This window comes from Gossypium arboreum, chromosome 1, assembly GCF_025698485.1.
Source record: "Gossypium arboreum isolate Shixiya-1 chromosome 1, ASM2569848v2, whole genome shotgun sequence".
In the NCBI taxonomy this organism is placed as follows: Eukaryota; Viridiplantae; Streptophyta; class Magnoliopsida; order Malvales; family Malvaceae; genus Gossypium; species Gossypium arboreum.
The window spans coordinates 19,220,936-19,243,925 of record NC_069070.1 but is presented as its reverse complement, the minus strand read 5'-3'; the positions used below and the strand labels follow the sequence as shown (position 1 = coordinate 19,243,925).

Sequence of the window (22,990 nt, the reverse complement as noted above, 5' to 3'; positions counted from 1 at the left end):
GCTAAAGCTTCCTCCGATTAACAAATCCTATGATATGTCAACTATACCTATAACTCTATCTCACATTATTTAATAATACATTTTTCATTACCATTTATCATAGAATCACATTTCAAAATAGTCATCATCATAGCTACATTATCTCAAACATAAGCCTCCCAACACATTTATATTACCATACTAAACATTTCAAAAACATAAAGCTTAAACAATTATTTGATATCCTTGACCATCACTTTCAATTTATATAAATTAAATACCTAATAATTTATGTAATGAAAATAAATTATTTCAGCATAAATCGAATTTACTACTCGTCTATCATTTTTTTTCCTTTCTTTTTGCTTTTGAAGTCCAGACATTGACTTTGGCTACATATGATAATTCGGTTACAAAAATAATGTTAGTTTTATATACTCAAACATAAACATAATTAAAGAAAAACATGAATCTATTCATTAACTTAACCCTTTGAACCCTAATATCCAATTTTCTTATATCTCACAATCCTCCTAATTAAATCTAATTCTAACTTCATAACTATAAATTATACAACTCAAACTATATTAAAAACATAATTTTCATCCAAAGTTATCATCTCTCTCTAACTTTTAACTTTCATGCGTAGCAAAACTTTACCATATCTAATTCTAATAAATGGGTTTAACATATCTAGCATTCGTATGTAATTATCAGCAAAAATTTTAAAGAGAAAGTTTCCTAACATTGGTATTGGCTCACAGCAATGGTGAAAACGCATGCAAGCTTTTCTCTCTATTTCTTTCCTTAGCCGATTATTGAAGAAGAAATGCCACTATCTCTTGCATCTTTCCATTATTTTCTATTTACCTAAGCTTTAATTAAACTTAGTTAATATTAAATCAATGGTCATGGTTCAAGCATAATAATCTTGGTGGAAATTGATAGACAAGATTATGTATTTCCACCAAGACAAATTAATTATGGGTCAATTACTCTTAAGCCTTGACTAAATAACTCATTAAGGACTCACTAAATTTCTAATCTAATCTCTCTAGTTAAGCACCTTCCAATTTAGTGTCTGAATTATACTTAAGAATTTATCTAATTTAATTACTTAATATTTTAATTCCCTAATTATGTATACGTCTTGTAACTACTCCAATTCAAGAAATTCGAGCTTGAAACCAAATTTACCGATATCCAAAAAAATCGAATCATTATAAGGCACGTCCTCAAACACATTGTTGCAACTTTAGTATTTATTTATTTTGAATTTTAGGAGATTTTAAAGTTGTTTTAATTCTTTAGAAGTATTTTATGTCTCTTGCTCGTTAAAAAGTGTTTCTTAATAGCTGGCTCTTTAAAGTTTGGTTTTCAGTCAGTTAGTTTGTCCATAGACAACCATGGTATGTACTTTATCTTTGATTCTTATTTAACAAAAGTACATGTTAGAGTTTCTTTGTTTTGCAAGATTTATTTTCTCTTTACAAGTTTTTCCAACTCACATTAATTCAAACTTCAAGAACCTATATTGGAGGATTCATTTGATCTTTTCATAAGATTCAATTGGATAACCTTTATTTTGAATTTTACTCTTTCCATAATCTAGTTTTCTTTGATTCTGAATTCTATTTAGGTGTTCTTAATTCTTTATCTTTAAATTTGGGCAGCCTTGTTTCTCTCCAATTTTTTCTCCATTTTGAATTAGCAAGGAGTCCCCTAATTAGTCCCAATTCTTTCTCTTTTGTTTCTTTTTCTTCTAGTTTCATTCGTCTTAGTTTAATACCCATTCTATCTAATTGTTTCAGATTATGTCCTCTCCAAGTCAAAACTAGACTTCTCCCTAAATTCTAAATTCAATTCAATTTGATTCTTAACAACTTGATTCATTTATCCTCGACATTCCTATCAATTAATATTTATGCTATGCTTGGTAGGAGTATTATTTTTCATCATGTTGTAGTATATGAGCCCCATTCCCTGTTTCCGCTTACGTATATGGGATATTTTAAGAAATGAATATCCTTATTACTAGCAAGGTCTGGGGAAAGAATAAGAAAGGTGATTTCACTATATTTTTTTACCAAGAACAGGATCTATCACAAGAATATTTTTCTTAGTGGGACGGTAGTTCTGAAAATACATATTGCCTATCTTTTCTTTCATCTCAAGCGAAATACGATCAAGCAGGGCTAACTCAAACCCCTTTGGTAAAATAAGAACAACACCCACATTCAAAGCCCCTTTCTTACCATTAGCAAGAACTTGTTTCAATTGCATGTCATAAGGAATTCTAACAATTGCTTCAAATACTGTATCAGGAAGTATCGCTTGTGGAACCTCAATATCCACATGTTTATTCATTGAATGGCAATTGGTTGGTTCTCTTGGATTTTCATACCCCTACTGCGCAAAAATGGGATATGCATTTGAAATGGAAGCCCCAGTTATTTTATAGATTATGAGCGATATGGAAATGGATCGAGTAATCTCCTCCTTTATCCAAGAAAAAGTATTTATAGTTTGCATGGTCCAATCATTGATCCTGAAAATTTCTACAATAAAATTAGGTTAGCAATAAACTAACTTCAATCAGTAATTTTTAGTCACTTGCATAACTTTGTTTTTGGAAAAGAGAAGAAAAATTATTTGCTTATTTTGAATAGATCTTATTTTTTACAAGAGTTTTTACTCATCCTTCTAATTCAAGATTAAAATTGTGCTAACTATTCTTTATTATATATCTAACTATTATAATATATAAGTATTAAAAATTTTCTCATGTTATTATACTAATAACCAAATGAATCATTAGTATACTACTATAGATAAGCAAAACGTGATTCGATTTAAAAAATTTAAATTTCGAGTTTATAGAATCGAGTTATTTGAATTATTCAAATCAACTCAAATGAGTTATTCAAGTTTCGAGTTCGAATCTAGTTGAATTTTATAATTTGAATAACTCGAATAATTCGAATAACAGATTGGTGTAAATACCATTTTGATCCCTGTCAAGTTTGAAAATGATCAAATTGGTCTTTTAAAAAATTATAAAAATTTCAAAAAATCCTAAAAATATATAAACAAATTTAAAAATAAAAAAATATCTAGAATAATAATTTTGGGACTTAAATAAGTTAATTAATTATTCAAATTTATGATACTAAAGTATTTTTTTATTTTGCTTTGAAAAAGTTTTCAAATATATATAATTTTAAATTTATATATTCTAACATGGAATTAGTTATATTATAACAATATTTTAATTTGACATGTTTAATTTTTTTTAATTTAACTCGAATAATTTTACCCGATTCGACTAGATTTAAATTTTATTTCACTCAACTTAATTAAAAAATTCAAATCAAGTTAGGATGATGAAATAGTGCTCATAAACTCGATTAACCCTATGTAATACAATCTAAAATATAATTTAGTGAGTTTTCTTTTCTTTTCTTTTCTTTTCTTTTTTTTTTATCATAGTTTTGGGAGTAGAAACTTTGTGTTGTCTTGCAATCTCAATAAAACCATTCTACAATTTAGAAATTAAATTTGTAGTAGAATTTAGGGGCATGTGTGAAGGTGGAAAGGTATATATAGTTAATTAAATTTAGGGTAGTTTAACCGGTTCCACAATAAATTCCAAACTAATGCGTTTGTATTAATGTCATGAGATTATGATTAAAGTAACTGATTTATTTTAACAAAATTTCGACATATTTAAGCATCCACATCCACCTTTTCTTTCCTCAAAGAGCACAAATTTGATTAAGAATTAAATATTCAAATATTTTAGAAAAGGGAAAAAAAAAACAAAGGCACATTTTAAAAGTTAATCTTAAAGCGAAAAAAATTTAAAAATAATAAAAACTTGTTCATATAATATAATTATCCAAAGAAAAAAAAAATTAGAAATGCCAAAACGTATCTATTTCTCTGATTGGCTCGCATAGTGCATTGTTCGCTCTGGTTAAATGTCAAATCTGCGTCAAATCACTTGACATATCCAAGAAAAGGGACCAAAAAAGATAGAGAATAAAGACAGAATCTTAACTCAAAACTCAAACCTCAAAAACTGCTATAATAATATGTCTTCATTGGGAGATAAAATAAAGCGAGACTCAAAAAAGAGAGCTTGGTAAAGAATCCAATTCATCATCATCACCATGAGCCACTGTGTAGTTCCAAACTGTTGGAATCTAAAGCACCAATCTCAAGAACAAGTCCATTTCGTAGAAGAAGAAAATGAAGCCAATCGATCTTCCCACATAAGCAACCCCATGTATGAACAATCAATGCATGTTCTTTTTAGTTTCTTTCTATATTTATTGGATATAGTTTTTTGTTTCCTTTTACTCATTGGGACTGCTTTGATTTTCAACCTTTTTTTTTTTTTCTTTTAACTTGAAATTAAGGTCCAACCATGAAGTTGCAGAGCTAACATGGCAAAATGGTCAGCTAGCTTTCCATGGGTTGAATAGGCACCTTCCTACTGCTTCATCAAAGCCGACATGGGGTATTTCTGGTGACACACTAGAGTCCATAGTCCATCAAGCCACATGCCTTCACACCCAAAACCATAACTTCAACTTACTTCAACATGACCAGAACCAGACACCGGCAGTCGTGAGCTCCATTGCTGCATCATCGGGGAGCTCAGCGGTGGTAAAGAAACGGGCACGGTCGAGCTCCGATGTATGCGGGGAAATTCCAAGAGGTGGTGTTGGAGAAGAATATGCTAGTGCATGCGCGAGTGCTAATGCTGCATTTTGCAAGGAGAATGATGATAGTACGATGATGACTTGGGCATCCCATCTGTCGCCTCAAACTATGAAGGCCAAAGCCATCGATGAGGACTATGCTTATCAGGATGGATCGGTAAAATTACTTCATTTGGCAATATTACTCTGTTTCTGCTACTCATTAAAACTAGCCACAATTGTTAACATGGCGAATCAATTTCATCTAGTTCAAATTATTATTTGTTAATAAAAAAAATATAATTTTATTTCAATTGAAATAACATGTAGGAAAACCAAGATGAGGAACAGGAGACTAGAGGTGAAACAGATCGCTCCCAGGCCACAAGACGGAGTCGAGCATCAGCAATTCATAATCTCTCTGAAAGGGTAAGAATTTCTTTTTCCTTTCTTTTTTTAAATGAAATTTTACGATATGTAACAATTTAGTTAGTTGTAGCAGAGACGAAGACATAGAATTAAGCAAAAGATGAATACTCTTCAGAAGCTAGTGCCAAATGCAAGTAAGGTAAGATTATCTTGCTTTTTCTTTTTCTTTTTTCTGTTCAATTTTAGTTGAAGATCTAGGTTTTAAATTTTAATTTTACATTCTATATATAGACAGATAAAGCTTCGATGCTTGATGAAGTGATTGAATACTTGAAACAACTCCAAACACAAGTCGAAATGATGAGTATGAGAAACATGGCGGCCCAGATGATGATGCAGCAGACGCGGTGGCAGCTTCAAATGTCGGCTTTAGCTCCGATGGGCGTCGGAATGGGGATCGGAATGCTTGACGATAACAACTCCTTGGCTCCCAATCCTTCACCAGTCACTGCTCCCACCCACACATTTCTTCCTCCTCCTCCTCCATCCTTCGTGACACCGCCGCCTATGATTCCAACGCGCTTCGCCGCGGCTGCTCAAGCGAATTCAGATGCTAGCTCACATGGCTCTATTCCTTCGCCTGATCCGTATTGCACTTTTCTAGCGCAAGTACGTCAAATTTACATTCATGATCTTAACTTGACGAAGTTTCGATTCGTTTTTTTTTTTTTTCTACAGCTAATGTACAGTATTCTTCCTTATTAATAACCAAATCGAAATAAAATTAAATGGAATAGGTAAGTTATCTGATTCCAATCGAATGCTATTAAGTAAAAATTTCGAAAATTGTTCTCGTATATAATACAATTTATAAGTTTCTCTGTTAATTTAAAATAAATATTTTATTTATAAAAATTAAATGAAATATAATATTTGCCAAAGACTTTTTATGTCTTTTTTAGATCATAACATTATATTCATCTCCAAAGATATGTCAATAAATATTGAGGAAAATGAAGTCCAAATAATATATATTCTTTTTTGTGTTCTTGAAACTGATTTTTTGGGTGCAGTCCATGAATATGGAACTCTACAATAACAAGATGGCAGCACTGTATCGACCACAAATTAATCAAACTACACAGACATCAAGCAACCCATCGAGGTCAAACAATGTAGCAAAGGATTAAGATGAAGCCTAATGGTCCACCCAATTTGTGAGAAGCATATGTATTTATGTTACTCGAGCTTGAGGTATGAGTGTAAAATACAACAATGTGTGCAATACGTGTATGTATTTTCATACATGCCTCACTGTTTTCTGATATGTCAATAGTTGAAATGGAAGAGGTGACCGTATCACCATTGATCGATCTTACATCTTTATAGTATAATTTAATAGATACCATAAGGATGCTGTGCTCATACCCTTCCTTTTTAGGAGATAATACATCGACACGAAACAATTACATGATTCATTAATAACACACATAAAAAACTAGGAAAAATTAGGATACAGAAAACAAGATAAAAGTACTGTAGCAGCCCTTGTACTAGGAGTCAGATAGTATTTTTCTCTTTTTACTCAAAAAATGGACAAATTAAAAAACTAGCACGACTGACAGAATAACCAAGCAATGACATTTGGCATGCCACATGTATGAGGCACAGGGACCAGCTTTTAACCGTAAAACTAGATGAAAGTTTTAATAAAAGGACCAATTTGCTTTTTGATCTAACATATAAAGACTAGTTTACTCGTTTTCTGAATAGAAGAGTCAAAATGCAGTTTGATTTCTAGTATAAGAACCCATATAATACTTTTACCTAGAAATCAGTGACATAAGATTCTGCGAAAATTTATGACACAATTAAGTAAACATGTCAATATCAAAACTTATAAAAATATAATACTAAACATGATTACGAGATGCAAGATAATATGAATATAAATAGGAATACACAAGCTACTGGATAATGAAACCCATAAATTGGGGATCATCTATTGCATGAATGCTGGAACTTGTTTTCCTGGCAATATTGTGAAATACTTGTTTTATAATTACAAACAAATTGATCATTGTATGATACATAAAATTTCCCAGAATTCTTATCAAAACAATACAATCTGAGCACATAGATCCAGAATGCAAGCTTATGTTTCTCCGACTTTCGTTTTGCTTGAAGTACCTACATTCAACATCAGTGTCCAATGCACATGGATGTAGATATGAACCTCAAAATACCCTCCAAATACTTGGAAAAAACTGAACATCCCCAAGCCAGACAAATTAATCATATCTGAAACTCAAACCTGAGTACAAATAACATAGATGCAAATTTTCATTCACTCAGAATTTAAGATAAGAGGAAGCAAAAAAGATAAAGTTTGATCACTATCATATAGTTAAATATATCATCTAAGACAAGTTTGCCATTTCTACGGTATCAAACTGGATCTTAGATGTAAAGGAACAAAGACGAAAATGAAAGCAAAACATATTCTTCACAAGTTTGTTCTTCCATATCAACCTTTATATTTTACTTTGCACATTCATACCAGTATATATGTACATTACATGATAGATTACCTTCCGTAGCTCAGTTTTCGTCTTCAGATTCGGAGATGCCGGTATCGAGAGAGATGACGGTTTCGAAAGCGCTGACCAAAGCCTTCACCTTACTTGCCTTGGTCCTTGCAAACTTGCTTGCAGTCTCTTCAATGATATTGTTGTACAAAATTCCTGCAACTTTCTTCTCTTTAAGATCTCTTTGTATGAGAGAAAATTTTCTGGATTGGATTTTAGTACCATTATACTGGCCATTGGCTTCTTTTCGTCCAGAGTCATTTTTGCTAGTGCCAGCTTTACAAGTTTGGATGTAATCGATTTTCTGTTCCTCTGGCACTTTTGGCCTGAAGATAAGTTTCCTTGGAGCAGAGTCCTCAACTCTACTATTTTGATCATCAGAATTTCTGTTGTCAAGAGTTCTTTGGCAGGACTTAAGTTTTGTTGGAGCAGAGTCCTCACCTCTACTATTTTGATCATCAGAATTTCTGTTGTCAAGAGCTCTTTGGCAGGACTCAAGTTTTGTTGGAGCAGTGTCCTCACCTCTACTATTTTGATCATCAGAATTTCTGTTGTCAAGAGTTCTTTGGCAGGACTCAAGTGCCGTTGGAGCAGAGTCCTCACCTCTACTATTTTGATCATCAGAATTTCTGTTGTCAAGAGTTCTTCGGCAGGAATCAAATTTCGCTGGAGCAGAGTCCTCACCTCTACTATTTTGAACATCAGAATTTCTGTTGTCAAGATTTCTTTGGCGGGACTCAAGTTTCCTTGGACTAAACTCCTCGACTTTGGCATTTTGGTTATGATCATCTATGTTGTCAACAATTAATTTTCGCCTGAACTCGTGTATCCTTGGAGTAAGTTCCTCGATTCTACTGTTTTTGTTATCACCATTTTGGTTGTCAACAATTACTCTTCGCCGAAACTTCAGTCTCCTTGGAGTACACTCCTTGACTTTACCGTTTTGGTTATTACCATTTTGGTTGTCAACAATTTCTCTTCGTCTGAACTTGAGTCTCTTCGGGGTAAACTCCTTGACTCTACTGTTTTGGTTTTCATCATTTATGCTATTAACATATACCCTTTGCTTGAACTTGAGTCTCCTTGGAGTACAGGCCTCAACTTTGCCTTTCCAGTTATCATCATTTCTGTTGTCAACGAGCTCTCTTTTCTTGAATGTAAGTCTCCTTGGAGTGCAATCCTCAACCGGAAGTTCGATCATCTTTCCTCTCTGGAAATTTAACTTTTTGCCAGGCAAATTCTTATTATTTGAAGTAATCATCAATGCCCTTTTAGGTCTAGCCTCGTATATCATTTTTGAGCTACTTTTTTTATTTTCTGCAACTGCTTTATCATGTTCGGTCAAGGTATCATTATGGGAAGACTTGGATGATACTGATGTTGACAAGGAAGCTAAAGCTGGTTGAGTGATTGTCAATGCATTTGGAATTGGTCTCAAGCTTCTCTTACCCGGGAATGAGGATAAAGACAGAGGCAATCCACTGGAATGGATTCCCTTCGGCTTGTATATCAACTTCTTCTTCTCATACACATGAGGTGGTCGGCCTATAGAAATTCTGTTTTGATTGTGTTTCATACTCTTGTCCTTAGACGACGAAGGTGGCCTTATCAACACAACATTATTTTGATCAGATTCTGCAGGCTTGTTCTTGGGATTTGACTTGATCAGGTACAAAGTTGTCTGAGGATTAGCTTGCTCCGAATTAAGTTTATTAACATTTTCTTGATCCATCAAATGAGAAACTCCCTTTAGGTTCTGAGACACTTTGGCATTCTTACCATGCAGTTTCTCGGGTTTAATTTGCTTTGCATTTTCCTGCTTCTTTGGACGATAAACACCTCTCCACTTTTTTTGGGCATTCATGCTCAAATTTCTGGGATCAGATTCTTTAGGAGACAAAGAAACAGATGGTAGCACTACATTTTTCTTACCAGTAACAGAGGTCCTTATTCCTTTTCTTATTGTCGTGTCACCTTTATTTCTTCCACTGGAAACACCTAACGAAGTCATCGACAAAATGTTCCCTTCCTTCCTTTTCAGGCCATCAGAATTCTGTTTGCCACTCAGACATGCCTGCTTTACAAGAGAGGATGGCTTTGATTGAGGCTTCAGTTTTGAATCTTTTACATGTGCAACTACATAGTCAGTTTCATTGAGAGATAATAACTCTTGTTCCCGTAAGACGGATTCTTTATCGGTCCAAGATGATACTTCACTTTCAATGCAATCGGGTTTCTGGCTCTCAGAATCAGTAGAAGGCTTCACACAAACTTGTCGATTCTTCTCTCCTCTCAGTGATTTAGTTTCAGCATTTTCTTCTTCCTCTTTTGCTTCACCTTCTGCTGCCACAGCTTCAATGTTAACCGGATCTTCATGAGAAGGATACTTGGGTTTGTGAAGCTCGGCATCATAGGAAAACTTGACACTAACTTTGGAGTTCTTTGTATCAGTTAAATCTTCTACATTGTTTTCCAAATCGTGTCCTCCTTGTGTATGTGCAGTCTTGACAACAACAGGATCATCAGCTTCCTGGATTTTCGAATCCAGAGAAACCTTAACACTAATTTCTGATTTCTTCCTCCTCTCCCCGGCATTGCTTTCGGAGACCCTTTCCAGATTTCTGATTGCAGCTCGTTCTTGCGCAATTACTTTACGCAGAGGACTCCTAGGGATCTTTGACTCAGGTCCAGGAGACAAACCTGTTCCATATTTACAAAAATCATGACAAGAACCCTGTGAAGCATGGAGATACCGCGAAAGGACCGTTAATCCACCACCTGGCATGATCACCTTCCCAGTAGATTTCCTCCTTGGAGGTACATTTCTGAGCTTATCTATCATTCGGATAGCTGGGATGTCGATTAATGCATCGGCAATTATCATGCCTTAAATATCTGCAGCAGATGAAAAAGTTTTCAGGTTAAAATCACTTGTATTGCCACATATGAAGACACGGAAACAATAGTCTCATTCAAGAGGTTTTCAACTAACAATGAGAAAGAAACTATGTTACTCAGACTTGGATAGAAGCATCTGATACAAACATATTCAATTCTTTTTAAAAAAGTTGAATGTATTTTGCTTGAAGTCCCTTTGTCCGACGCTTGTGACCTAACACACATTTAGACATGAGTTAGGGGATACAATCCAAGAAAAAATTGAACATACTCATGTCAGATACGTACTTGAATTTGACATTAAGACTCAAATCCGAGCAACAAAGATTTAAGCAATAACTACACCAACTTTTGTCCCTACTGCTAGAAAACAATTCATGGTAAGCTAAGCTTAGTCAACCAAATTATTGTTAAAAAGATCATTTCAAAGACCAAAAAGTTATTTTATTTTTGGCAAACATTAAAGCTTGCACATTGCAAAGAATCCAAATGAATTGAAAATATTACTGGCAATTCCTTCCAACATATTGATCAAAACTTAAACAAATTTTCTCAGCAACCAAACAAAGCATTTATGAAGGAAACAAAGAAGAACCCCATTTGTAATTGGCATATTAAAAGATCAAATTTCCTAATCAGAACAGATACAGCCCATTGGCAATTGCAAATCCTAACATACCCAGAGCTCAGATTAAGAGAAAAAGAAAATGACAACTAGAGGAAAGAAAGATCAAACCTTGGTGTTATTTGCAAGTTTACAAGGATGGAAATGGGGTTTGGCAATGCAAACGTAAACTTCCCAAAGGCCAAGGAAAAAAAAGGGAAAGATCTACGGACCATTTCTGTTGATATTCTATTTTTGACAAATACAAACGTCTATGCTGAAAATTGAAACCTTAATCTTAACTAAAATCTAACATTTAGTTTGTCTTTTAATAATGGATTTCTTTTTGCTTTTGCAAGAAATAAATTTTCCAGGGAGAAAAAACAGGGGATCCCACCAATATCCAATACCATGAAAAATGATAGGTTCTTAGTAATTTTGTTTTTTTTTTGGCCATTCAATATTAGTTCTTTCTTTTTTCGAAATTTTGATTATTATCAAGAAAATTTTGGATTAATTTAGGTATATATATATATACACATATAACGAAAATATTTTATATTAAAATATATATCAATAAATTTATTTGCAGATAAATTTAACCTTATATATTTATATATTTTGTTAATTTGACATCTATTCTTTATTAAGTTAAATTTATACTTTAATTTTTCGAAAAGAGTTAAATTAATTTTTAACAGAAATGATGATTAAAATATTAATGTTTTTCAATAATACTGGTATGGTAAGTCACGTGTATTTTATACTAATATGATATTATTTGTCTTATATGTCGCATCAATAAATAATTTAAAATTTTAAAATAAAAATATTAAAAAAAAATAATTCAAAAATTATAAAATAAACTCATAAAATTCAAAAAGAAATTAGCATAAAGTACATGTGAGTTGTCATACAGGCTACTTTGTTTAAAATTTTAATGCTTCATTCAATATTTTCGTTGAGAAAAACAATTTGACTTTGCTAAACTAGTTTTTATTTGATGAATTGTTTTGATATAACAAATAAAAATGTTTTTGAATAAAATTTATTTTTAGACAAAGAAATTATAAAATTCAAAGTATAAAAATCATTTCAAGTCTTATAAACATCTTAGAAAATGTTTTGAAAGAAAAAAATTTGACAAAGTTCAAAAATGGTTTAAACTCTTTTAATTCAATTGAAACATTTTTAAATCGATTGAAAAACTACTCCCTACAAAAAGTAACGATATCTTTTTTTGCGTTCTGACTTGATGATTTTTCAAACAATTACAAAAAGTATCGATACATTTTACCAGGTATTGATAAATCATCTTTGGTATCGTTGTAAACTAACTTTAACAGTCACTAAATCAGACATTAAATGCTAATAGTATCGATATTCGTAGAAAAAGTTTTGATACATTTTTGTTGCAAGTGAATTTAATGATTTGGAATTTTCATTTCAACAGCTCTATTCAATTCATCAACAACCACAATGGTTAGAAATCAATTAAATGATATAAATACTAGCTTCGATGGTGGAGCCAAGAAGGGCAGGCAGGGGCCTGGCCCCCACCAAAAAAAAATTTATTTAGGCCTTTATAAGTTATAAAATTTAAATTATTAATGATAAAATTATACTTTGGCCTCCAGAAATAATAAAAATTTGATTTAATTTTTTAAATATTATAAAGATATAGAGTATTAAAATGATGAAATTACATTGTTACTATTATAAAAATATATAATTTAATTTCGGCCCTTCAAAAAAAAAATTTTGGCTTCGCCACTGCAGCTTCTAAAGGTCCTAGAACAATAAGTGAGATTACAATTGATTAAGTGCTTCAAGATATATCAGAAATCTATTACCAATCACTTTGTGCTTAAATTCTTTATCTTATTCTTGTAAACGCTTGTGAGCATTCATTGTATTTTCTATCAGTTCAATTGTTTTCCTTGTATTTATAATTAATTGGTAAACATCGTAATCTTGTGAGAATTATTTCTTTGTTTGCTTCTTTGTTATTTTCTTTGAGAGAATTTGTATCATAAGGCTTGGGGTAGAAGCCGTAAGTGATAGCAAGATAAATTTGTGTTTTCAATGTATTTATTTTTAGCTAATTATCAAATAAGATGCTACTAAACTTGGGTTTTTCTTATCAGGAATGAAGTTGGTGTGCTGAAATTAAAACTCATACAAAAAAGGGGTTAAGTTGGAACAAAAAGTAAAGAAGAGAGTTAGATTGAAAGATTGAAGATTTAAAGTTAGTTGGATAAAGATCGAAGAGTTGAAAATTAAAAAAAGTGACTGAATAAAAATTAAATTATTTTTGATATTATTAAAATTATGTAATTAGTTTAAATTTAATTTTTAGTTTAAATTTGATTTTTAATTTTAATTTATCTAGTAATAATATTTAGAAGTAATTTAGTTAAGTTTTAGCATTAGAAATATGTATAAATACATGGATATAACCACTGGGCGTTAAAAATAAAAAATAAAAATTTCCTTTCTTTCTTTTCAATTTCTAGGTCAGTAGCAATTGGCATTCTGCCAATTTTTTTTCTCTCAATTTCAATAATTTGGTTAATTTTTCTTCCAAGTCCTTTTCCCTTTCCACTTTTCACAATTTTCATTAAAAGTCACTTTCATACTCCATCTAGCGTGATTTATTTCATGATTAACTAAGTTCCTTTCAGCCTTAGTCGATTATTGCTCTGACAAAGTAATTATGAGATATGAACCCACACTAAATACTTTGCAATTCGATATTTGTTACATCTCCAGTATATGAGATAGTACAAATTCGTACCTTAAAGTTGATTTGATTTCAATTCAAAAAATGCGCGTTGGGTTGGAATCTTTTGGCATACAGTCGAGAAGTTGAGTCAGTCATACTGTGTTCAAAATCTCGAGAACAAATTGGCATGTTCAAGTGGGAAAAGTTAGTTAGATTCTGTCAAGGGCGATAGTGATCGAATTTAAACGACCCACATGGTTGAGGTCGTTGATTAGAGTTGGGCTCTTTAGATTGCAAGGCTATTGAAGCCTTAAATTACAGGCACGTGCCACGTGGTTAGAAATTCGACAAGGGTCGATTAGCAGGTCATACTGGGACCAACTACAAGAAGAAAAGTTAGTGATTTGAGGCGTCCCCGATCGCTATAACCAACTTATCGGTTGGAAGGAAAAATCTTCTTTCAAGGAGCAGTTCAAGTTTGGGGTGTATCAAGGCTAAGGCTAAGCTTTAAAATATTTTATTTACCCATTTATTTTATTTGCTTAAAATTTATTTTTACAATTTCGAATTTGTTTTCATTTTATTATAGTACATATTTATTTTATTTTCTCTATCAACTTAAACCCCTTTTTATTTTTCAACTTGCAACGCACAGGTTGTGGGCACGACTGTACCGCAACAATAATTCTAGTCATGAGAAAAAGGCAAAATTGGATAATTAGTCCTTGAGGATTCGACCCCACTGCTCTATACCGCTATTCAGTGTTATTTTGTCATAGAAATTTATATTTGGTAGTTTCGACGTCCGTCAGTAAGGAGTTTGTATGGTTAAACTTTGTCCTCAAAGGTTATTAAATTAGTGAATTTGGAAAAATTCTTAATAGTGGAAAGCTAAGGTAGTGAAGTAGGCAATTGGGGTAGAACCACCAAATTCTTGTGTTCATTTTTCTATCACTTCTCTCTAACATCCACAAAATTTTTAAAAGTCATTTTAGCCATTCTCTTGGCAAGTTTGGTTTGATTATTTTAGCTAATAGACTCTTTTTAAAAAGTTGATGGTCCAATTTAATTCTTTTTAAAAGGTTTAAGATCAAATTTTGCTTAAAAAAAAGAGTCAAATCAATAAAAAAATGCAAATGTTAAGGGCTAAATTTATCATTGTGTCAAATTATTTCAAAAAATAATTAGTAGAGGAGTGGTAAAAGATTTCTATATAATTTTGTTAGTTTTGTGTTCAATTCTCAAATGATGTTTTCAAATAGTTTTATTTAGATTATATAAAATATAGAAAGACAAAAAAAATATAATATTAATTACTCTTTAAAGTAAGGAGCTAAGGATATTTTAATAATTTCACAACTAAATCGGTGTTGAGTTGACTCGTGACATCAATTCAATTAGCTATTATATATATTATTTAAGTTCTTGATTAACTTGGTGCCCTGAGTCGATCGAGCACCAACTCGGTTAGGAAAATATTATTTCATACTTAAAATATTTATATTATTTGAGGGTATTTTAGTATTTTTTAAAAAAATTATACATTTTAATTTTATTATACATACATTAATATCTCCATCAATTATATATATACACTATTATTTTAAGCCCTGATTGATTTTGTGTTATGAATCAACCAAGTACCAACTCGGTTAAAGAAAGTACGAAAATATCTTTCATAGTTAAAATAATTTTATATTATTTGAAGGTAAAATCTTAAATTCACCACTCAAACAAAGTTCTATTATAACTTTTTATATATTGACATTTTAATATGTACATTTTATTACCTCTATGATAATATTGTATTCATTTAATATTCTAAATATGGACGTGTGATTAAATTTCTAATATATATTATTGTAATTTAAAATTAAAAAAAGGAGAGAAAAAATTAGAATGGGTACTTATAAAGATAGCTAGAATGAGATTTTTCATAAAAGAAAGAGACTGAAATTTCAAATAAACAGAACTAAGAATGGTACATAACTAATATAACTTATATTTTAAGAATTGTTGATCTACACATTTTATTTAATTATTTACTCTAAAGATTTATGTAAAATTTATGCTTAATGCTAAATTATACTTTTCTTTTTTAATTTTGGTATCTAATTTTCCTTTTGTTTCAAATTGCACTTAAATTATCATTTTGTTACCTTGTTTAGTCCTTTTTGTAATAATTCTAAAAATTGATTATTACATAGCACTCAATAAGAATATGCCACATGACACCTTTCAAACAATTAGAATTTGTCATGTGGCACTTAAGTTTATTTAAAATAAAACACTGACCTACATTGGTCAGGCATTGATCGGTGTTGACCAACATTGACTGTCATTAATCATTCCCATGGCACTATTAGTACACATAACGTTACCCTTCTTTTTTATTTTTAATATTATATGTAATATATTGCTTAAAATGTAAAAATCATATATAATATATAAATAATTCAAAAAATTAAAAATTTTAAAAATAAAATATTCTAAAATATATAAATAAAAATTTTAAAAATAAAATATTATATAAAATAAAAAATATTTAACTTTTAAAAATTACAAAAAGCTTAATTTTTAAAAATATATAATCTAAAAATTTGTCATAAATTTTATTTTTTCAAAACTTCTAAATTCTCAAAATTCAAAAACAATATACCTAGACTATATATTTTAAAATCTTTTTATTTTTAAATTTTTAAAAATTCTTGAATTATTAATATATTATATATTATATATTTTTTTAATGCAAGCATGGATATTTATTCACTGTAATAATAAACGTCTGACAAATAAATAAGACAAAAACAAAGAAACTAAAACAATAGAATTCTCTAGAACTAACAAAAAACACCTAAAGACTTTGATATCCCCGTCCGTTGTAAATGACTTGTCCCCCACTTTCCTCTATCCTAAATGTTGATTCAGTTTCAATAGGGGTAAGGCCTGAGAGAAAAGAAGAATTATTCTGATGAATGGTAAAAAGAAGAACTATTCTGATGAAGGGTCTCTCTACATCCTCCATCTCTGCAATCTGACTCTTCATTTCAGTTGGGCTCTCTTGGTCGTTCCAGTTCTGATTGGTGTGTGGCATACCCAGGAGCCGTATCAAACAGGTAAATCTCTTCCTTCTTCCTTAGACTTATTGTGGCAATGGCATGGGCTAACTGGTTAGCCGATCTCGGAATAAAGAGAAACGAGATATTCTGGAAACTGCTTTTTTCACTATGAATGTTACTGATATAAGTACTAACATGCGATTTGTCTCTGGATTTTGTCATGCATTTGTTTATAATTGTTTTGGAATCTCCTTCAACGAGGATATCTGAGAAACCCATATCTTTCCCCATGAGAACCGCTTCATAACATGCTATAGCTTCTGCTTCAAAAGCCGTAGCCACCATGGAGTGGAGGTATGATTTGGTGGCTTTGATTTCCCCTTTATGATTTCTTATTACTACTGCAGATACCGATTGGTGGTTATGATCTTCAAAAGAAGCATCAAAATTGATGTTGATAGTGGGTTGTGCAGGGGCCTTCCATTTGTCAGTTTGCTGGGCGTCACTAATCTGTCTCTCATTTATGCCATCAATTTCGCCCAGGTAATGCCTCATATACCTAGCATTCTCTTTTCCTGAATGAGCCATTCCTTTATGCAAGTTTTTGTTCCTGTCCATCCAGAGTACCCAGATACCACAGATCACTAATCGGTGTTGTGCTACAGTACAATTATTGAAAATCTAGGTAAGCCATTTGATACATTCATTTAATTCACTTTGCCTAATCCAACTGAGATTTAGTTCCCTCCATAATTCTTCTGACTCAGAACACTCCACAAAGACATGCCGAAGGGTTTCAGTTCCAGTTCTACACCTTGGACATATGGCAGTTGGGACCACTCTTCGCTGGTGTAGATTGACCATCGTGGGAATGAAATTCCATGATACCTTCCATGCCAGTATCTTTATTTTATTAGGAAGTTGTAATTCCCACAGTTGTTTATAAAATGGTTGGGTCGTAGTATGTAGATCAATAGGATAAGTAGTAGGAATTTGGTTCTGTAACATTTTGTACGCACTACGCACTGTGAACTCTTCCGAGTGCTCCCACGCCAGAAGATCATATTCGGATGTGCTTTGTTTGCCAGTGGGATACGCAGGATTCTATCAGCATCATCAGGTTCGAAGGTAGTTCGTATTAAATCTTCCCTCCACATCCTTGTATTTCCATCAATTAATGTTGCAACCATACTAATGTTAACATTAGATATGTGATGTCAAACTCTAAAATTATCTGCCTTGGGTAACAACGCTGTATCGTTAATGCTTATGTTGTCACCTGTGCCCATTTTCCATCCCAGTCCCTCCTTCAACAGACCCTTCGCTGCCCAGATACTTTTCCACGTATAAGATGGCTGACTTCCTAGTTCTGATTGTAAAAATTAGTAGTAGGATAGTATCTCACTTTTAATACTTATGCTAGTAGTGAATCTGGTTGCTTCATTAATCACCAGCCCTGTTTAGCAAGGAGAGCCACATTGAACTTTGTCGTGTTTCAAAAACCTAGCCCACCAATATTTTTTAGTTCACAGACTTTTTTCCAACTACACCAATGTATTCCTTTCCGATCGTGACCTTTTTGCCACCAATATCTTGCTATAATCGATTCCATTTCATCACACAAAGACCTTGGTAACAAAAAATACATCATAGAATAAGTCAGAATTGCCTATAACACAGACTTAATAAAAACTTCTTTCCCTCCCTAGGACAATGTTCTAAAGCTTTAACTATCAACTCGTTTTTTTATTTGATCCTTTAAACTCTGAAAGAAAGATCTTTTCTTCTTACCCATCAAGTTAGGAAGACCCAGATACTTCTCAATGTCATTTGATCTGGGCACACCTAGCGAACTGGAAACCAAAAAATGATCATCTTCTGAAGTGTTTGTACTAAAAAATACCATAGATTTTCGAAATTCATGCACTGTCCAGAATAATCTTCGTACTCTTTCAATACTTCTTTAATTTTACCAATACTTCTTTAATTTTACCAACTCCTACATTCATTGCCTCTACAAAGATAATGCAATCATCAGCAAAAAAAATGTGTGAAATCTGTGGTCCATGCCGACATACCTTCAAACCTTTAATATCCCCTCTCGTGATAGCCATCCGCATAAGTGATGATAGACCTTCACTACATATTAGAAAAAGGTACGGAATAAGAGGGTCTCACTGCTGTAGCCCTTTCGTTGGTCTAAAATATTCACCTTTTGTTCTATTTAATAAAATGGAATAGGAAACCGTAAAAACACATTTCAAAATGAAAGATACCCAAGAAGGTGCAAAACCCATTTGCTCCATCATAGCCTTTAGAAAGCCCTATTTGACTTTATCATAGGCTTTGCTCATGTCCAATTTGAGAGTCATATGTCTTCTTCTACCTGTTTGCTTCTTCCACATTATCCGTAATATAACGTCCTGGGACAAAGCCATTTTGCGCTTTATCAATACATACTTCTAGAGTTTTTTGAAATCTGTTTGCTACTACCTTAGCTATTATTTTATAAATGACATTGCATAGACTAATAGGTCGAAAATTTTTCATATTTGTGGGTTGTGTATTTTTTGGTATTAAGACAATATTTATAACATTAACACTATCAATTTCCTTCCTCTGATTTAAGATTTCTAAGCAATAGGACGTTACCTCCGTTCCTACTATGTGCCAGCATTTTTGAAAGAATATTGCTGGGAATCCATCATCTCTAGGAGCCTTTGTGGGACCTATTGGTTTCAAGGCTGCCTTTACTTCATCTGCGGAATATTCTACCGTAAGCTTTTCATTAGTTTCATTATTGATACAACGTGCTACTCCCTCTAGAATTAGTTTTGGGTTGCGAACTCCTCTTGATTGAAACAAATCTTGAAAATAATTCTTTGCAATCGTAGCCATCCATTCTTCTTCATACACGTGTTCCCCGAGATTATTCTGCAAGCTGTTAATAACATTCGCTTTATGCCGCTGAGTAGCCCACTTGTGAAAGAAGGTTGTATTTCTATCTCTTGCTTTTAACCAGTTTGCACGAGCTCTTTGTTCCCAATAGACTTCATCTTTGTCAATTTCTTGGTTCAGATGTATTTTTGTATTAATGATCTCGACTAGATTATCATCAGTCCTATCCTCACCTAATAATTTGTCCAATTGCATGTGTAGTTGCTGTTTGACCCCCTATCTCCTTTATTTTACATGTTGTGCCCATCGATTAATTTTCTGCTTGAGCTCTTCAGCTTAGTTGGTAATAGCCCTTGCGTGGTATACCAGGCGTCCTTAACCATCTTTTCAAATAAACTCTCAAGTAGCCACCATGCTTCAAATCTGAGTTGAGCCTTTCTGTAATTATTTTCCTCCCTATCGGTAGTCAAAAGAAGTGGACAATGATTCAAGTGTGAATAAGAAAGATGTTTAATCTGGGCTTGTGGAAAAGTCGAAAACCATGCTTCATTTGCCACCCCTCAATCTAGCCTTTCCCGTATATTTGTTGCAGCTAAATTTCACCTTTCCCATGTGAACCATGAACCTGTAAACCCTACATCCATTAAATAGAACTCGTCAAGAGCATCATGAAAAGCCTTCATTCTTCTTTCTTCTAGCGGGACCCCTCATTTCTTTTCAAAAGAATAAAGAATTTCATTAAAGTCTCCACAAACTAACCAAGTGTGAGATTTAATCCGGCCCAGCTGTCTCAATAAGGTCCAAGTATGACACCGCTCACTTGGGACGGGGTTACCATAGAAACCTGTAAAACGCCATTTTTTACAATCCTATTTTTCTTTTATTATACCATTAATATGATTTCTCGAGCTACTGAGAATTCTGACCTGAACATCCTGTTTCCATGCTAACGACAATCCACCTCTCGTGCCATCAACTTGCACATCAAAACTATTCGCATACCCACAAGCTCTTCGAATTCTCTCCATTCGTAAAACATTCACCTTTGTCTCCATAATGAAGACAAGTTGGGGATTATTCTGCTTCAGTAAAAATCGAAGCCGTCTAATTGCTCGAGGATTCCCCAATCCTCAAACATTCCAACTTAGTGTTTTCATTGGCTCCGGTTGACATGCCTTTTGGCAGCCGCCGATCCAAGATAATGAGGTACCATCAGACAATCTCCTACTTCCTCCAAAGAAAAAGATTTAGCCTCATTAAACTCTATTCTACCTTTCTTGTGGGCAGTGATATCAATGTTTAAATTTCCTCGCAATTCCTCCTCAGAGGAAAAAAGTTTTCTTTTACATGGAATATTCACCATTTGAACATCATCAACTGGACATGTTCTACCTTTGCGCATCCATCGTGATTGTTTGCAATTCCCCTGATTGCCCATCCCAGATGTATTAAAAATTGTCCTCACAACCTCAATTTTTTCCCTATCATCCCTTTTTGCAAAGCAAGAGCCCATATCAGCCTCTCGGTTAGCTACACCATGCCAGATCTTTGTCGTCTTTACCTCATCCGAGGGCTTTACCTTCGGCAACTCTGCCTGTATCATATTCCCTAGCTCCTCCTTCGCTTTTTTGCTATTATCTGTCATTAATGAAACTGGAGAGGGAATCAGTTCATCATCTTCCCCCGTATATAAACATTGTTCCATAAATTTCTTATCTGCCATTCCTAGTAATAGACTCTCTCTACCCACGAACTTAGATTCAGCCTTTAATGCTACCGAATAGGGTAGTTCACTGTCCCCTATTACTGTACCTTGTCTAATTACCGCATCACAGTCCTTTGTTATATGACCCATTATTCCATCGCCAAAACAGAAATTCGGCAGCGATTCATACTTGAACGGTAGCCAAACTTTCCTGGTGACCCCGACAACAATGAAAATACCCCTTCGTAGAGGTTTCCTAACATCCAATAGAATTTGTATTCTATAGGATTCTTCTTTAATATCTGATCTCAAAATTCCTCCAAACGAGGAACCTATGGCGTGCATCAAATCTTTTTTATCACATTCTGGAGGACACCCGTTAATTTTTAACCAAAATAGAGAATAGATCAGTTTAACCTTATTTCGTTCTATCGCTTCTGTCAATCTTTCAAAAATAATTAGTTGTTTTCTGAATCTCCAAGGTCTGTCATTCATGATTGCCTCCATATCACCCTCATCCTCAAAAGAAATTTGAAACAGATTCTGCCTAGCCTTATGAATGTCAAATTTCCTTTTAGTTTTCCAAATACTTCTGATTTGCGCACAAAAACCATCTGGATTATACGTCTTGTTTGTCCATACCGAACATAGTAAGGAAAACCTACTCTTAGGTGTAACAAGAGAGCTCTTAACCTTCAATTGAATTAACTCTTCTGCTAGAAGAGATACCTCTTCCCCTGCCATAAAGGCCAGAAGGTCACTGCTCCACTCTTCCCCAACCACAGCCGCCCTTATTTTTTTGGGAAATTTAGAGAGAGCACTCTTGACCTATTCCAAGTCTATTTTATTGTATATTATATATTATTCTTTTACATTTTTAAATAATATAGTATATATATTATTAAAAAAATAACAAACAAAAAAGGAATGGTAACATGGCACATTCTGATAGCTGCCATGTGGATAGTCAATGCTAATCAACATACAATCAATGATGGGTCAATGTTTTTATTTTAAATAAATCTAAATGTCACGTGACACATTTTAATTGATGCCACATGGTAATTGAGTTTTTTTTGTAACACCATTACAAAAAAAAGGATGAAACAGATAATTAAATGATAGTTTAAGTACTAATGTGAGATAAAAAGAACTTAGATATTAAAGTGGAAAAAAGCATAACAAGAGGCCAAACTGAACATTAAGATAAAAAATAATAATAATAATTAAATGCCTATGATAACATTTCTAATGAGAACCAAAACATTATCAACCTTTGAATCAAAATGAATATTTTTAAATCATAATTTTATCACTTATCCTATCTCATTAAAATAAAAAGCCTAACTTTCAATTTTTTCTTTTTCTTTATATTGTTTAAATAAGAATATAAAAGAAATTGCTGAATTATAATTTCTAGTAACCTTCTTGATTTTTTCATTTAAAATCAAGTTGGATA

General features: G+C 32.7%; 3 protein-coding genes and 1 pseudogene across 9 annotated transcripts; 1 reads left to right on the top strand and 3 right to left on the bottom strand.

Moving 5' to 3' along the window:
- Nucleotides 1-1,890: 1,890 nt before the first annotated feature.
- Nucleotides 1,891-2,511, bottom strand: LOC128279429 (cytochrome f-like; annotated as a pseudogene).
- A 1,506-nt stretch (nt 2,512-4,017) lies between these two features.
- LOC108482590 (transcription factor PIF7-like) lies at nt 4,018-6,465 on the top strand. The gene is made up of 6 exons (XM_017785719.2): nt 4,018-4,267; nt 4,401-4,863; nt 5,016-5,114; nt 5,188-5,253; nt 5,346-5,723; nt 6,128-6,465. Exons 1-6 carry the CDS (start codon nt 4,152-4,154, stop codon nt 6,242-6,244), a joined length of 1,239 nt encoding a protein of 412 aa, XP_017641208.2. The 5' UTR covers nt 4,018-4,151; the 3' UTR covers nt 6,245-6,465.
- Nucleotides 6,466-7,094: 629 nt separating this feature from the next.
- LOC108481209 (uncharacterized) lies at nt 7,095-11,603 on the bottom strand. 7 transcript variants are annotated; one of them, XM_053027724.1, is made up of 5 exons: nt 11,277-11,603; nt 10,635-10,754; nt 10,421-10,537; nt 7,646-10,342; nt 7,095-7,368 (listed from the first exon to the last, which is right to left on the bottom strand). In XM_053027724.1, the coding sequence occupies exons 3-4, from the start codon at nt 10,524-10,526 to the stop codon at nt 7,656-7,658; spliced, it is 2,793 nt and encodes a 930-aa protein (XP_052883684.1). In that variant the 5' UTR covers nt 10,527-10,537; nt 10,635-10,754; nt 11,277-11,603; the 3' UTR covers nt 7,095-7,368; nt 7,646-7,655. The 7 variants fall into 7 exon arrangements, with proteins under 7 accessions (XP_052883684.1, XP_052883682.1, XP_052883680.1 ...); XM_053027722.1 differs by having other exon boundaries at nt 7,646-10,537; nt 11,220-11,603; XM_053027720.1 differs by having other exon boundaries at nt 7,646-10,537; nt 10,688-10,754; nt 11,220-11,603.
- Nucleotides 11,604-16,686: 5,083 nt separating this feature from the next.
- Nucleotides 16,687-17,566, bottom strand: LOC128292779 (uncharacterized). The gene has a single exon (XM_053027710.1). It carries the CDS (start codon nt 17,544-17,546, stop codon nt 16,917-16,919), a length of 630 nt encoding a protein of 209 aa, XP_052883670.1. The 5' UTR covers nt 17,547-17,566; the 3' UTR covers nt 16,687-16,916.
- Nucleotides 17,567-22,990: the final 5,424 nt, after the last annotated feature.